This window comes from Gastrolobium bilobum, unplaced genomic scaffold (genome assembly GCF_033153095.1).
Source record: "Gastrolobium bilobum isolate Gb01-03AN ecotype WA unplaced genomic scaffold, APGP_CSIRO_Gbil_v1 utg6170, whole genome shotgun sequence".
Classification (NCBI taxonomy): Eukaryota; Viridiplantae; Streptophyta; class Magnoliopsida; order Fabales; family Fabaceae; genus Gastrolobium; species Gastrolobium bilobum.
In genome coordinates this window covers 26,163-43,103 of record NW_026896618.1, presented here as the reverse complement: position 1 = coordinate 43,103, position 16,941 = coordinate 26,163, and the positions used below count along the sequence as shown (strand labels likewise).

The 16,941-nt window shown below is 37.9% G+C and overlaps 1 protein-coding gene and 1 pseudogene across 1 annotated transcript; both read left to right on the top strand.

The window, feature by feature from the left end:
* Positions 1-6,466: 6,466 nt before the first annotated feature.
* LOC133301024 (uncharacterized) lies at positions 6,467-8,425 on the top strand. The gene has a single exon (XM_061500620.1). It carries the CDS (start codon positions 6,467-6,469, stop codon positions 8,423-8,425), a length of 1,959 nt encoding a protein of 652 aa, XP_061356604.1.
* Positions 8,426-8,829: 404 nt separating this feature from the next.
* Positions 8,830-15,989, top strand: LOC133301023 (uncharacterized; annotated as a pseudogene).
* Positions 15,990-16,941: the final 952 nt, after the last annotated feature.

The following is a 16,941-nucleotide window of genomic DNA, read 5'->3' as shown; positions in this document are numbered from 1 at the left end:
ATCTCATCTCATCAACAAAATTTTATCTTTGTAGAGCTTCATATCTAATTATCCCAAAAAAAAACTATATTATAGTTTACTAATGTTTTTGTATTTCAAAAAATAATAATTTACAAAGACAATATATACAAAAGATGTTATTTGCACAATAATCATGAAATAAATTTTAGGATTTTCAAAAAATCGAAAACCGATCCAATCCAAACCGAAAAAAATTGGATCGGATCGGATTTGAAAAAAAATCCAAACCGAATGGATGATTATATGATCAAACCGAAGAGATTGGATCGGATGATTTTTGCTTCCAAAACCGATCCAATCCAGACCGCGAACACCTCTACCTGTACGTATGCGTTGGGGGGAGGGGGACGTCATGTTCAAGATAAAGGAATGTCTGTACGATATATTGATCTCAAATTTCATTGACTAATACGCAAGTTGTAGTATTAACTAAGAAATTTAAAAAATTCGTTAACAGCTAGAGTGATTTGGGTACAATTAGTAAGTCAACTCTGATTGGGTGGGGGATGCACAAGTTGAGAAATAATGTTGATTAATTGCATCCTCATATAATTGGAACAATTTTAAAGAATAGTTAAAAGTCAATTCACATAGAAGGTATTATAATAGCTTAGAAAGCTGTCTTCAAGAATGAGGATGATGGAGTACTACCATAAGATTTTCTAATTAACAGGAAATATTCTAGCTAGGGGAAAATGGAAAGTAAGGTTGTAGATTGAATTTTATCAATGATGAGGATTATATAGATTCCTGCTATTTCCTAACCTAAGAAGACTGTCAATGAAATAAAGTCAAAGATGCTTACAAATAAAAAATTTGATTCATAGAGGTATAAGCTTTTCCAAGTCAATTTGTACAATATATCATCTTGTCATGAAATATTCACACCAAGACCAATTCAAAGAACTAGCTTGTATTCTTAGTTAACACATTTTCTTCATTCTGAGTAGGCAATCAAATAAGTACACAAAATGAACCACAATTGACGCCAACTTGGTCTTTCACTTTTAAACACCGACAAGATTCCTATGTTTATGCCTTTTTGTTGCCTAAAAAATAGAAGAAAAAGCCTAGAATTAGCGACTTCAATGTTCTTCTTTTGCATAAGTCTTTTGGATTTGCATGCGCAATTTTCCAACAAAACTACAGCAAGTGAAGAAAACAAATTAGCCAGTCCCTTACGTGGAATAGTTGAATATGTCCTGAACGTGAGGTGCACGTCCTAATCAAATTAGTCCTAATTATTTTTTAGTTAAATTTTAATGATTCCTTTTAAATTTATTTTATGTGTAATTATTATTATTATTCTCTTTTTTATTTATTTATTATTTATTTATTTTTTTGCGGGAGGGGGATAAAAATATAATATTGTGTGTAATTTGCTTCCGAATTCTGATACTGCAATTTATGTATCTTCACATTTAACTCTATAAAACTATAAATCAAGACTTACCATTAAACTTGACAAAAATCTTTAAGTTCTATTAATTAACTTTTCAATTGGTTCAATTTAATCTCACAAACTATCGGTTTTTTCTTAATCGATTTTCATATTTTTGTGATGACATTAAATATTTACTAATAGAAAACTTTAACGAACAAATGTGATATAAAGATGAAGATTATATTTAATATCTTCGTTCATAGTTGAAGAAATGTGCATGTGTACAACTGTGAGTGTTGACATTGTATAATAGCATTGTTTCTTTTATATTGGTATTTTTTTTTTTTTTTTGTAAACCTTTTATATTGGTATTTAGTTTATAAAAGGCAGCAACAATTTTTTATTATAAAAGTTTTCCAAGGCTATAAGTTAATATTTAAAAAAAAAATGTTATCCTTGATATTGGCTCATTCCTTTCTTACTTATTTTTTATTATAGAAAAACAAAGAAAGAGAAAAGGAGGAAATTATTTTCTCTCCTTTTTTCTCTTAAAAAAATGCAAATTGAAAGTGTAACAAATTAAGGACAAGAATAATATTATAGTTGAGAAATTGTCTACAATTAGAGAAAAGCAATTTTATTAAACCCGGCTCGGTTATTGATTCAGTCGATGTACTGGGTCACTGGTTCAACCGCATGACCCGGTAAGTATATGTAAATCTACAATTTATATTAAAAAAACTATAAATATACTTAAATAATTGTAAAAAAATATACCAATTTCAAATATTTTAATATGAAAATAATAAATTAAATATCATTGTCCAACAAAAGATCAATCAAACATATAACATTTGTGATACTAGTGTTTTAGGTTCAGTAAATGACATCTCTACTATAAATCAAATCAAAATTCTCTGCATATTGCATAATCAAGATAATATCAGTGTTGTAGGTACACAATCTATGTAAGTTAATAAGCTACAAATCACTTAAATATTTTAAAAGAAAACAAATCATTTGTGTTTGAGAGTAAAAAGAAAGAAGACAATAATTTATGAAAATAAATTAGTTTTTTTTTTGATAGACCAGGTCGGGTCACCGGTTTTTACGAAAACCGGTCGGATCGCACCGAGTCACACTAGTTCTGTAACATTGCCAGTCTAATATGAAAACCGAACCGATTATATGATCGGTTTACCAATTTTCGGGTCGACCCGGCCGGGTCGGTCCGGTTTTTATAACATTGAAGAAAAGCATCTACCTTACCTTACAATTCAGTATAGCAAGAAATGTGACGTAAATGAAAAGTGTAAGAAAATGGAAAATCGCGTAACATTTTTACTAAGAAATGTGAACACCCTATTTTGTCCCAAATAAAATAAAATAAAACAGTAATAAATATATATATAATAAAAAAATCTATCTTTCAACCACAACTCAATCCATTAATCCATATCATGGGTTGATCCATGATATAAAGGCCAAAATTGGCCCATATTCTTCTAAGAGACAAATGAAACCAACCCAATACATATCAATGGACAAAATGGCCTCTGCATCGTGTGTACCTCCAATCTTTCATTTTCAAGACTAGCTGTCAAGTGGATGTTGCTTGTGCAGACACGCAACCTGGCACACGGCTCAAAGGAAGGTTTCTGTCATGACACTATCTCACGCAAGGAAGCATGGAATTTTGCAGAGATTGGGGAGAAGGGAGAAGCCAAAGCAGAGGATGAAAATGGAAAAAGTCAGAGATTGATTTGTTGGGTAGAAGAAGCAATATACAAAAATGGAATTCTGAGAGACCACCAAGATTGGCACGGGAGGAAGAGCTAAAATTTGGCAGAGATTGAAAAGATCATGAAGGACAACTTTAAAGAGACCACCGGGGGGTTTATGGAGGAACCCAGGTTCTCTCTCAACCCATCGAATAATAGGAGGATGGCCAGAAAAGAGGAGGGACGCTTATTCTATATAAATAAAGGGGACTTCGATGATTGAGGGGGTTGTTTTTTTTTCGTCTAAAGGAAGGAGTTTTTTTTGGTGAGCGGACTTCAGGTTATGAAAAAAGAAAAAGAGAAGACTAACTAAAAAAAATAGTACCCTCTCAGAACAGAAAAAGGCTTTGCCGTAAATTCTACTGTTGCCATCTATCGCACCACTATAGCTCTTTTTACACTCAGTCACCAACCACTGCAAGTCTAGCTGTTACTGTCATAAAAGAAAATCGTTGCAAATGTCCATATAGAGGGTTTCTAAGGTTGTTCACTGCCACCTAGACTCTGTCTACTCCACCGTCCATCGTTGTGCTTCATCGCTCAAAGCTCACATATCACCTTGTTGTCACCATCGTGCGACCTTCATACGACTTAAGGCTTGTGAGTTGCACTATGTTAAAATACCATTACTGTATCTCTTGTTGACTGATACAATTTTCTGAATCATATAGCTGTTAATATTATCCTTTGAACTTTATAGCTGTTAGTCTATTACCCTTTGAAACATATAGTCGTGGTACTATTCTTTGAACCATATCATTGTTAGTCTACTATTTTCTGAACCATTTAGCTGTTAGTATTATCTTTTGGATCACATAGCTGTTAGTCTATCATCTTTTGATCCCAACCGTTCATCTTTTGATCCCAACCGTATATTAGTATGGGTGTATGTGCTTTTGGTCTATTCTACCTTATGAAGGTCATATACTGATGTCGTTGTTGTCCTTCGTGTTTATTCTAGCATTTATAATATACGGTAGAGTTAATTAATATGAAAATATCAGGTGCTAAAGGAATGATTAAAATAATGTCCATCCAAAAGGGATAATAACGCTGTCATGTGATATTACTTTCACTATGCACACCTGTCGATTAGTTATGTAGTATTTTTTTTAGAAATATACGCCGCACTATTCACTTTTTGGTTTTTATGAAAGATTAGATGAGTATTTTATAGGTTAGTAAAACTTCAGCCTTTCTAGGTCTATGCCCCTACACTTCCTTGGAATAATGTTGCCATTTCTCAATTCACTTTTCCTTTTTATATCATAATAACGATGGCAGCATAGTATTTGGTCTTCGTTATTTATTTTGTCTATAACATGGTGAATATGTTGCGTAACCTTTAATTGAATTTTAGTATCATTGATGAACATTTGGCTGGGTAATTATCGTTTTTTTTCTTTTATTCTAAAAAATTTGTTGTTTAATGTTTATCTTTATAAAGTTTTATGCGATTAGGCAATCTGATTTATAATTTTATTATTATTTAATTATCAATCATGTAATCGATCACGAAAACAAATCACGAGATGTATTTGTAGTGAAAAGAAGGATTAGCTGAGTTGTAACAGCTTGTTAATCCTGTTAATTATAGAATCATTTCGACTGTGACAGCCCGATGATTTTAAAATATTTTAGTAATAATAAACAAATAAATCAAAACACAATAAAGGTTAGCTGAGTCGTGACAACTTGTTAATCTTGTAAAATTTGTGTCAGGTTATCTTGGCTACGATAATTTGATAATCCAAATTTTCCCTAAAAAAATAAATTGGTTAAAATCACAATGAATTTTTACAATTATTTATTAATTAAAGAATAATATCAAAGATTCTTGATTTTGAATAAAAGAATTAGCTTAGTCGAGATAACTTGTTAGTCCTACATCTTGCTTGGATCATTTTGGTTGGGACAACCTGATAATCCGGGAACACCGAATATAATCAAATGAATTTTTCAAAATTAAAATCAGTAAATGTACAAATTTTTTATAAAGAACGACGTAGCTTTGAATTCCTCACTGTACCGGAGGATACGTCGGAGCGAAACTCTTTTGCGTCAAGCTAAAATAAAATTTTAATATTTAGTCTTTCTACTCCCTAAACAATCATATTTATTTTTAAGGGATAAAGCAAACAATTTTAAAAGCTATTAATAATTCGCACAATTAATTCAAGGTAACCGTTTTTAAACGGATGTGTCAAGGGTGCAGTGGGATTAAGTTTCCACCCTTCCTTGCGCATAATTAGACTCCCGAACCTTCGATTTATAATTTTTAAGACTAGTTTGAAAATAAAGGTTTTCCAATTTTTCCAAAGTAAATAAAATTGGTGGCGACTCCATTGTTTTAATTTTTTCAATTTCGGGTCGTTACAGATGGCGACTCCACTGGGGACGTTAGAGAGTCAAGCCTGTTTTAATTAATTGTGCAAATTGATTTATATATTTGCTTTGCTTCCCTTTAGTCTGTTATTTTGCTTTATTTTTATTTATTTATTTTCTCTCTCTTTAATTTTTTTTTTTTTTTTTTTTTTATGCGAAAGATGTGATTATTGGCTTCAACTTTAGAATGGAGGACTTTTTATGTTATTATGTGCTTGCTCTCAATTGTTTTGCAGATTGGGTAGACTAGGGTTTATATGAAGGGTTGTATGCTCTTTCACACACGCCACTTATACATTTATCACACACGTACGAGTGGGGCCCTATACCCGGGTCTGAGTGCAACTTAAGATAGGAGAGAGGTTGTGTAGTGGTAGCCATTTTGGATGTACATCCTGTTTGGTTATCACGAAAATCTCGGCTAGAGTGTGACTCTTTCGGAATTATAGTCATTTTGGATGTACATCCTATTTGGCTATTCTCCTTCGAAATGGGATCTTAGCTCTAGTAGCCAAAATACATAGAGTTATAAAACTACCCCAACGAAAGTATTCACGTCATAGAATGACCTATGAATCAATATAAGACACAAGGGGAGCGTATTTCCTTTTCACTTCTTACTTCCATTTTCGCATATTTGCATTATTTCAAAATCATCGTTCCATAAATTTATCTTCCAAACATTCATGCATCTTGCATAGTGGAGTATTTTAGGCATACGCATACCTTTCATTATAAAAAAGGATTTTATTTATTTTTTTTATTTATTTTTTTTTTATTTTTTTCATCTTGCACCATTTAGCATTTTTAACATCTCATATTGTCTACCTTAACCCCTCCAGGGAATTTTGTTAGAGAAACTTTGAGTTCCAAAGTTTGATTGTGAGTATTATTGATGGATGATAGTACGGGATCACATCGCGATGAGGTAGCACCACGCGTATTGAAAAAGACTTTGCAACTGAAAGCAAGGAAGCCTGACACTGAAAGTTTGAAGGTCTTAGGTCGAATATTGAAGAAGACACAATGTTTAACTCTTGTTAGAAAATATGGGGAAATTCTAGATCTACTGGAAGTTGATGTGCAAGTAGATGCGATCACTGCGGTTACTCAGTTTTACGACCCACCTCTGAGATGCTTCACCTTTCGAGATTTCCAATTAGCACCTACTTTGGAAGAATTCGAGCAGATTCTGGGTTTGTCTTTGGAAAAATATGAGAAACCATATCGCTACTCGGGGCATTATCCTTCTTTGCATACTATTGCCGATGTCCTCAAAGTTCATGTGAAGGATTTGCAAGAGAAGAAACAAAACAGAAATGGGATCGATGGATTTTCAAGAAAGTACCTGGAGGAACACCTTCACCACTTAGCTGGAATTGAAGACTGGGAAGCTTTCATTGATGTGCTAGCTCTCACCATTTATGGCATTCTCATATTTCCAAATGCTGATGAGTTTGTGGACTTCGCAGCTATAGATGTGTTCTTTGCTCGCAAGTTTAGAGGTGAAAATCCTGTTCCGGCCATTCTTGCTGATGTCTACTATACTCTAAATTTCTGTCATGAGAAGAAAGGAAAAAGAATTTTGTGTTGTTTGCCGATGTTATTCATATGGCTCACTGCCCATGTCTTCAAAAGAGGATACGAGATCTCATACCCCATCACTGAGTTTCACAGATATCAGTTAGGAGTCAAGAGTGGTCGTGAATGGGCCCAAATTTTAGCACAGCTGGATGAAAAGAGCGTCCGATGGTATCCTCGATGGGTCGAAAGAGAAAATTTGATCTACCAATGTGGGGATTTCCCCAATGTGCCTCTCATGGGTACCAGAGGGTGTATCAATTACAACCCATCCTTGGCACGACGACAACTTGGCTATCCTATGAGAGGAGCTCCTACGGAGGAGATGATAACTCCATTCGTCCTTTATGATATGAACCCAGTACATAATGAGACCCTCAAAAGGGTTCGAGATGCTTGGAACAATGTCATTAGAATGGGGAAAGAGTTGAAGACCAAAAATTGTGGAGTCCAAAATAGTTACCGACAGTGGGTTACAAGTCGAGCACGAGAAGTGAAGCTACCTTTCCAAGCTCTGACAGTCACTACAAGTGGTGAATCATCAATGTCTGCCTCCCACGACAACGAAGAAATAAGAGAAATACAAGGAGAATTGGTGAGGGTTGAAGAAGAGAAGAAGAAGATTGAAGTAGAACTTAAGGAAACTCGACAAAGATGCGAGACCCTTGAACAAGAAAATATGAAGAAGAACCTTACTCTTGAAAGAGCTGATAAAAGGGCCAAAATTGAGGAAAATTATATGCTAAAAACTAAAGGGTGCCTTCAGGCAGCAAACAAGGAATTAAGCCTCCGAAGAAATGAAAGAGATGAGGCTATTACTAAGAGCACACAACTTGAAGAGTTACTCAAAAATTCTAGTGCGGCGTATAAAGATTCAAGGAGGCAAATGGCAGAAATGGGGCGACAAATGGAGATGAGAGCTGCAAAATATGAAGACAGGCTAAAAAAGGAAAAACAGTCTACAGAGGAAGTGATCATGATGTACCAAGATGCAATTCGAAGAGAGCAAGAAGAAGTACAAAGGCTAACTGATTACATCGGAGGGCAAGATGAAATCATTGCTGCGTGCAGACATGAAGTAGCATTCTGGATGACTCGTTTTTCCAACTTAGCTGAAATCTCTAATGATGCAATTAAAAACATCCCGAACAAATTAGGAATGGCAGAGGCACTGGTGAACCCCCTCACTACTCCTGCAGAGATTCGCGACTTTATTGAGTATTGTAGGAATTTGATTGTGAAAATGAAACAATCGATCATCAGGCGCATGTAAAAGCAATGTATCCCTTTGAAACACTTGTACTATGTTATGGCTTTAATGAAGATATTTTGTTCGCTACCTATTTGTGATCCCGTATTGATATTTGATAGGACCTAGTACTTTCGAACGTGACGTTCCGAGAAATGGTCCTAAGAAAAACAATCAATGATACTCACGTCAAACTTACACGCATCAATGGTTCTCCGACAAACTTGCAATATTAATATTATTCTAAAAAATAAGAACATTGATAATAATACTCATTACGCCATCTTTACACAAAATAAAATAAACATTTTTCTCCCAAATTTAATTGCTCTCACTTGCAGAATATATTTTAAGACTCAAACATTGCGCGACCAAGGAGAAGTAATACCAATCAAACCCGAGTTCACAACACCAGATCTCGGACTAGAATGGAAGCAGGCGATCAAGAGGGGAGGAACATAAGCCAGGAAGTAGACGACGTAAGAGCTAGAATGAATACGATGGAAGATTTATTGCGAGCTTTAGCAGTGTCCATCAATGCGCAGCAACAGTCAACGACTCAGCCAGGCGGTACCCAAGGGATGAATGGGATGGGAGATGCAACGAACGATCTTAATGGTCAAACTCATACAATTCATATTGGTGAAGGATATCAGTCAATGGGGAATGCCGATGCTGAGGCACACATACAAGCTGGGACAAATGATTTCACCGCGGGACAGGCGACGGGAACCCAGTCTGGGAATGGTCACATCTCTGGTCAGAAGGATAAAATAAAGGATGGATGGATGGAGAAGATGGAAGAGAAGATCAAAGCTATTCAGGGCCCTAGTGCTTACGGATCTCTTGGGGTGGAGGAATTATGCTCCACGATGGACGTGATTATCCCTAAAGATTTCAAGGTCCCAGATTTTTGTAAGTATGATGGAAGTACAAACCCAATTATCCACTTGAAGACGTACTGCACGAAGATGGCAATATGGTCCAAAGATGAGGTCTTCCTCGTTAGTTTCTTCCATGAGAGTTTGGCCGGTCCAGCATTAGAGTGGTACATCCAGATGGATCATTCTAAAATTGCCTGTTGGAAAGACTTGGCAGACGCATTCATGAACCAATATCGCTTCAACTTAGATACTGCCCCAACTAGGGAACAGTTAGGGGCTTTGCAAAAGGTGAATGATGAAACCTTTAAGCAGTATGCCCAGAGATGGAGAGCTCTTGCTGCACAAGTCCAACCTCCGCTGACACTGTCTGAAATGTGCTCTTATTTTCTAGGGACTTTAGGAGCTCCATATGTTGGAACGATGGCCGGCGCTGCGTATCGTGACTTTGCTGATCTCATAGCGGCAGGGGAACGAATTGAGATATTGGCCAAGGCTGGAAAGCTGCCAATGGACTACAGGCAGAGTAGCCCTCCTAAAAAAGGGTTGCAATCCAAGAAACGAGAATCTGAAGTAAATCATGTCAAACAACAACAATTTTTTGTTCCTCAATACCCCATGCCAAACCCAGTCCACCAAATACTATCGTACCATCCTACCCCGTATCCCTCTTACCAAACCCCCACATTCTCTCAGCCGCCGCCACAAAACTTCCCAAATTTAAGCACTACGCCCACCCCACATTTTCGTGTAAATAACATACCTACCCCATCACCATATGTGCCAACTCGTCCGTCTTATGCTCCTCGTCCCCCCACACGTCCACAGTATCGTCCAAATTACACTCAACCACAGCAAAACTCCCAAAACCAAACCCCTTTTCGTCCCCAAAATCTTCCACCATTTCCAAGGCTGTCTATCTCCAATACGGATTTATTCCAACGTCTGTTTGATGCTCATTTGATCTCGGAAAACCCTGTGCGCCCAATGCAACCTCCGTTCCCAGCATGGTATAATCCAAATTCTACTTGTAGATATCATATGGGAGTGGCAGGACATTCCATTGAAGATTGTGAGGCCTTCAAAACAGCAGTAAGAAAGTTGATTGCTTGCGGAAGATTGGATATCCAAGAAGAGACTGGGCCTAATATTGTCAATAACCCCATCCCGAGTCATGAAGGAAAGAATCAGGTGAATGCTATAGAAACAGAGGATACCGTGATAAAGAAAGTTCTGAGTCTGCGTACACCCATGTCGGGTATATGGGAGTGTTTAAAGAAAGCTGGTTATGACATCACGGTGCCAGGGCGTTTGATGAAGGATGATGAAAAATACGATGATGAGTCAAGTTGTGCGTACCACAATGGACACACAGGACATGATATTGAAAACTGCTGGGATTTCAAAGTCCGAATCCAAGGCTTGATCGCATTGGGTATCATACAGGCCAGGCGAAAGAATGCTTTTCCTGAAGAGGTTAATATAGTAGAACGCTTTGTACTTCGGGTGCCACCTATTAACAAGCATCCTGTGCCTGAGAAAATGGTCATGAAAGTGAAGAAACCAACGCCTTTTTCTTATAATGATACTCATGCAGTACCGTGGAACTACGAGACAAGTGTTGAAGAAATTGGAAACACCTCGAGAGCCAATGTTGATGATACTCGCTCGGTGGAAGAATCAATGAACACAATGAGAGTGGGGGAAGTCACGAGAAGCGGGAGATTCTATTGCCCGAAAGAACTAGAAATGAAGAAAAATGGAAAGGAAGAAGGAGGTGAAGGAATCATCAACAATGAAAAGAAAGAAGGAAAAGAGGAAGATGAGCTCTTAAAGATCATGAAGCAAAGTGAATACGATGTGATGGAACAGTTGAAGAAAACTCCAGCTAGGATATCACTTCTGTCACTAATCCTCTCATCGGAATCTCATCGAAAGGCGCTCATGAATATGTTGAGTGAGGCTTATGTCAAGTCAGATGTTACTCCTGAAAACGTGGTCAACATGGTAGATCCAGTGAAACATGTTAACATGATCACATTCTCAAATGATGAAGTTGTCTGTTCATCGGAGAAAACCTCGAAAGCTCTGCATATAACGCTGAAATGTAAAGGGTATATTATAGCCAAGGTTTTGATTGACGGAGGATCAGCACTAAATGTCCTACCACTGTCAACTTTGTCTCAGCTATCGATGAGCACGAATGATTTAACCCCTCAAGAGATGATTGTGCGAGCTTTTGATGGTACAAAGAGAGGAATTCTAGGGGAGATAGTTTTACCCTTAGAGATAGGCCCGAGTAATTTTCAGGTTTTATTCCAAGCCATGGATATCGAACCTGCCTATACCATGCTCCTGGGTAGACCTTGGATCCATGCAGCAGGTGCTGTGCCTTCTACCCTGCATCAAAAGGTCAAATATATCGAGAATGAGTTGATTGTCACCATCCATGGAGAAGAAGAAATCATGGTTTCTAAACCGGTCTCGGTGCCGTATGTTGAAAACACAGATCCCATAGAAGGAAATGGGTGGCATAGTTTTGAAGTTGTTGAATCTAGTTGCAAAAAAGATGAATCACTGGGGCAAGGTGTGAATGAGATAATCGCTCGAATTATGGCCAAGAGTGGATATAAGGTGGGTAAAGGTTTGGGCTCGCAGCTGCAAGGTAGCCGATCACCTATAATGGTTCCAGAAAAATCAAATAAATTTGGTTTAGGGTATGAAGGGTCGTTTGAGGAAAAAGTTGAGAGAAAAAGAGGCAACAAGGGCAAGACGCAACAAATTCCCCATCTAAGAGAAACATTCCCGGTGCCAGCAGAGGTTATTATGCCTGAAGAGGTCGTTCATCTCCCACATATCAATGCACTGGATGATGAAGACCTAGAAGGATGCAGCACGATTCGTCTGTCCACTAATGATGAAGCATTGAAGAATTGGCAGACAGAGCCAGTTATTGATGTGATTGCTATGAAGTAATTGTCTAGTTGATTTGTATTAGCAGCTGTTTGAGCCATTTTGAAACTTATGTTATGTTGCGCGAGACATTAATTAAGTAAATGAATTTGTATGGATTTTCAGTAATTTTAATTATTTCTCATCCAATTTGGTTTTTTTTTTTTTTTTTTTTTTTCATTTTAAATTCTTTAACCAGCGTTATTATTATCATTTTTCTTCTTCTTTTCTCACGTTCATCCTTTCATTATTCCTTGCATTCTTACTTTTGTGCCATTATATCTGTTGTATTCCAACTCCACATAAATTACTTTCCAGGAATCTTGATCTCATTGAAACTTTGCCTCATGAAAGGGACCTTGAAAACTCACCGATTGATTCTCTTGTGGCTATCAATGAAGAAGATCCGGGGTCTGATGAGGAGCAAATAGTAGAAGAATTTTCAAAGTTGTTAGAAGGCTCGGAAAAGAAATTTGATTTGAATGATGAGGTGTTTGAGTTGATCAATATGGGCACTGAGGAAGAGAAGAAAGAATTGAAAATTGTTGATAATCCCGAGCGGGAAGAGATGATTCAATTATTCAAAGAGTATCTAGATGTCTTTGCATGGACGTACCGAGATATGCCTGGAGTAGATCCAAGGATTGCATCACATAAAATTCCCTTGTACCCGGATGCTGAACCAAAAAAGCAGAAGTTAAGGAGGATGCGCCCAGATATATCCCTGAAAATTAAAGAAGAGGTGACAAAGTTGTTAGAGGCAGAATTTATAGAAGTCTCAGTATACCCAGATTGGGTAGCCAACGTAGTGCCTGTGCCTAAAAAGGATGGAAAAATCCGCGTGTGTGTAGACTACAGGGATTTAAATAAAGCTTGTCCGAAGGATGATTTCCCACTTCCTCATATCGATGTGCTTGTTGATAATACGGCCAAGTATCATACATTCTCATTTATGGATGGATATTCGGGGTATAATCAAATTCTCATGGATGTTGATGATAAAGAAAAAACTGCTTTTATTACTCCTTGGGGGACATTTCGTTATAGAGTGATGTCATTTGGACTAAAGAATGCAGGGGCTACTTATCAGCGCGCTATGGTTGCATTATTCCACGACATGATGCACAAGGAGATTGAAGTGTATGTGGATGACATAGTTGCTAAGTCAAAAGAAGGGGGGAGTCATGTGAAAGTCCTGCAAAAGTTGTTCGAACGACTCCGAAAGTACCAGTTGAGATTGAACCCTAGCAAATGTGTTTTTGGCGCATCCTCAGGAAAATTGCTCGGTTTCATTGTTAGTAGAGAAGGAATACAGGTGGATCCAGAAAAAGCAAAAGCAATACGAGATATGCCCGCTCCTAAATCAGAGCGATGTGAGAAGCTTCTTGGGACGACTCAATTATATTGCTAGATTCATTGCAAACTTAACTAGCACTTGTGAGCCTATCTTTAAGCTATTGAGGAAGAATCAACCAGGGAAGTGGGATAAAGACTGCCAGAAGGCATTCGACAAAATAAAGGCTTACTTGTTGAACCCCCCTATCTTGGTACCGCCAACGCCAGGTCGCCCTTTGATTTTGTATTTGACTGTGCTGCCCACCTCCATGGGAGCAATGCTGGGGCAACATGATGAGTCTGGTAAGAAAGAGAAAGCTGTGTACTACATTAGCAAGAAGTTCAATGAATGTGAGGTTCGTTATATGGCAATCGAGAAGACGTGTTGTGCTCTAGTGTGGAGCTCGAAAAGACTACGACAGTACATGTTGTATTACACCACTTGGTTGATATCTCGAATAGATCCTTTGAAGTATATATTTGAAAGCCCTCATATTTCTTTAAAGGTCTCAAAATGGCAGATGATATTGTCAGAATTTGACATCCAATACGTGACTCGGAAGTCGATCAAGGGAAGCGCAATTGCAGATCACCTAGCTGAAAATCCCATTGAAGACGACCAGTCAATGCAAATTGAAATTCCAGGCGGGGAAATACTGGCAGTAGAAGAAGATGAGATTGAGAAAAGTGCATGGAAAATGTATTTTGATGGGGCAGTTAATATGCACGGCAGTGGTGTAGGAGCAGTGGTCATTTCACCAACCGGCAAGCAATACCCGGTGGCCATCAAGCTGGACTTTGAATGCACCAATAACATTGCAGAATATGAGGCTTGTGCAAGCGGTCTACGTCTTGCGATCGATTTAGGAGTGAAACTGTTGGAAGTATTTGGGGATTCAGCTCTTATCATTTACCAGGTGAATGGCGAGTGGCAGACTAAAGATGCGAAGTTGGTGCCCTACCAAAAGTACTTGACTCGATTGATTGCAGAGTTTGAAGAAATAGAATTCTCGCATTTAACTAGAGACAAGAATCGATTTGCAGATGCTCTAGCCACGTTGGCTGCAATGACTAAGCTGGATATCCTCAGTGATGTCCAACCTATCCAAGTTGAGATGAGAGATGAACCAGCTCACTGCGCTAGTGTGGAGAACGGGCCAGATGGTAAACCTTGGTACTTTGATATCAAACAGTATATTCAGCACAGAGAATACCCAACTGGGGCAAACGAAGCCCATAGGAAGACCGTTCGCCGGTTGTCGATGGCCTTTTTCTTGAACGGAGAAATTTTGTACAAGAGAAGTCATGATGGCACCCTTTTAAGATGCGTAGATGCTCGTGAAGCTCACTCAATCATGATTGAAGTCCATGAGGGAATTTGTGGGACTCATGCCAATGGACATATGATGACGCGCAAGATTATGAGGAGCGGATATTATTGGTCCACCATGGAGGCAGATTGCGTAGAACATGTTCGAAAGTGCCAAAAGTGTCAAATGTATGCAGACCGTATCAATTCACCGCCTTTTCCATTACACAATATGGTGTCTCCTTGGCCGTTCTCGATGTGGGGAATAGATGTTATTGGTTTGATCAATCCAAAGGCCTCGAATGGGCATCGCTTTATCCTGGTAGCAATAGATTATTTTACCAAGTGGATAGAAGCCTCATCGTATGCCAACATTTCACAAAAGGTGTTTGTCAAGTTTCTCAAGAGAGATATCATTTCCAGATATGGGATTCCAGAAAGGATAATTACAGATAATGCTCCTAATCTTAACGGTGCAGAAGTACGAAAACTATGTGAGCATTTCAAGATCAAGCATCACAACTCAGCTCCTTATAGACCTCAGATGAATGGTGCAGTTGAAGCAGCCAATAAGAATATCAAAAAGATCATTGCCAAGATGGTTGTGAGTTATAAAGATTGGCATGAGATGTTACCCTATGCTTTACACGCGTATCGAACCAATATACGTACGAGTACTGGGGCAACACCTTTCTCCTTGGTATATGGAATGGAGGCTATCTCTCCGATAGAAGTTGAAATTCCTTCATTAAGGGTTTTGATGGAGGCAGAATTAGAAGAGTCCGAATGGGTGAAAGCACGATATGAACAACTGAACATGATTGAAGAGAAAAGATTGACAGCTCTTTGTCACGGGCAGTTGTATCAGGGTAGAATGGCTAAAGCCTTTAACAAGAAAGTCCGGCCGAGGGAATTCCAATCAGGTGATCTGGTCTTAAAAAAAATCTTGCCTAATCAAGAAGATGCTAGAGGAAAATGGGCTCCAAATTATGATGGCCCTTATGTGGTCAAACATGCTTTTTCTGGGGGAGCATTAATTCTACAAGACATGGAAGGGCAGGAGTTACGAAGACCAATAAATACTGATGCTGTCAAAAGATTCTATGCCTAAAAAAAAAAAAAATAAATATGAAAAAAAGAAGAAGAAGAAGTCTGTTAGATCAAAAATCCAAAAGGGAGGTCTAAGCAAAAATTAGGGCAAACAAAAAAGGGAAAGCCTGTTAGATTGAAAACCCGGAAGGGCGGTCTAAGCAAAAATTAAGGCAGATAAAAAGAAAATTCGTTAGGCTGAAAACTCGACAAGGTCACTCAAGCAAAGTTAGGCAGACAAAATCAGTTAGGTTGAAAACCCGCAAGTGCAACTTGGACATTAAAGACTCGAAACTAAACTGCCCAAGATTTTTGAAGAAAGTAACGCACACGGGGGCAGGATCCAGAGAGGAAACAGAGGATTGTACCGCGGAAGAGACCATGACTTCATTGGTGATGCAGCTAGAAAGCTGAAGAGAATCAATTCAACGAATGACAAGAAACTGATACTGGGGCAAATTTTTCGTGGGATCTCAAAATTTCTCTTGTCCTTTTCCTTTTTTTTCGTGTCTAATATCTCCTCCCACAAAGATTTCATGTACAATCAACTTTCATATCAATGGAATGGTTTTGCTTATCTCATCATTTTTATTTCTCTTTCCTTCTTCCACTCATGAATGCATATTTATTTATCAAGTTTATGTCTCGAGTAACGTAATTTAAGTTTAACAATGTGACTAACATTGCTCGTAGCAATTCTTCGATTATTGGTTTTGATCGTGGAACTTGATAATTTAGAACACAAGTCATAAGGGAGTGGTATAATCATGTTGTTGGGAGTGAATTTTCATGGAAAAGGCAGGAAGAACAAAGAGGCGAAAAAGATGGGACAAATGGGTTCACAAGAGGTTTTGAGACCTGATAAAAGTCTCACGAATGAGGGTTTGATTGGCTTTAGTTCTTTTTGGTCGTCAGTTTGGTTTTTCGTTCGAAGAATGGAAAGTTTCTTGATTCTACTTTATTTTCTCATCGTT

Coding starts and splice junctions, on each gene's coding strand:
- LOC133301024 (XM_061500620.1), top strand. CDS start 6,467: ATGGATGATAGTACGGGATCACATCGCGATGAGGTAGCACCACGCGTA.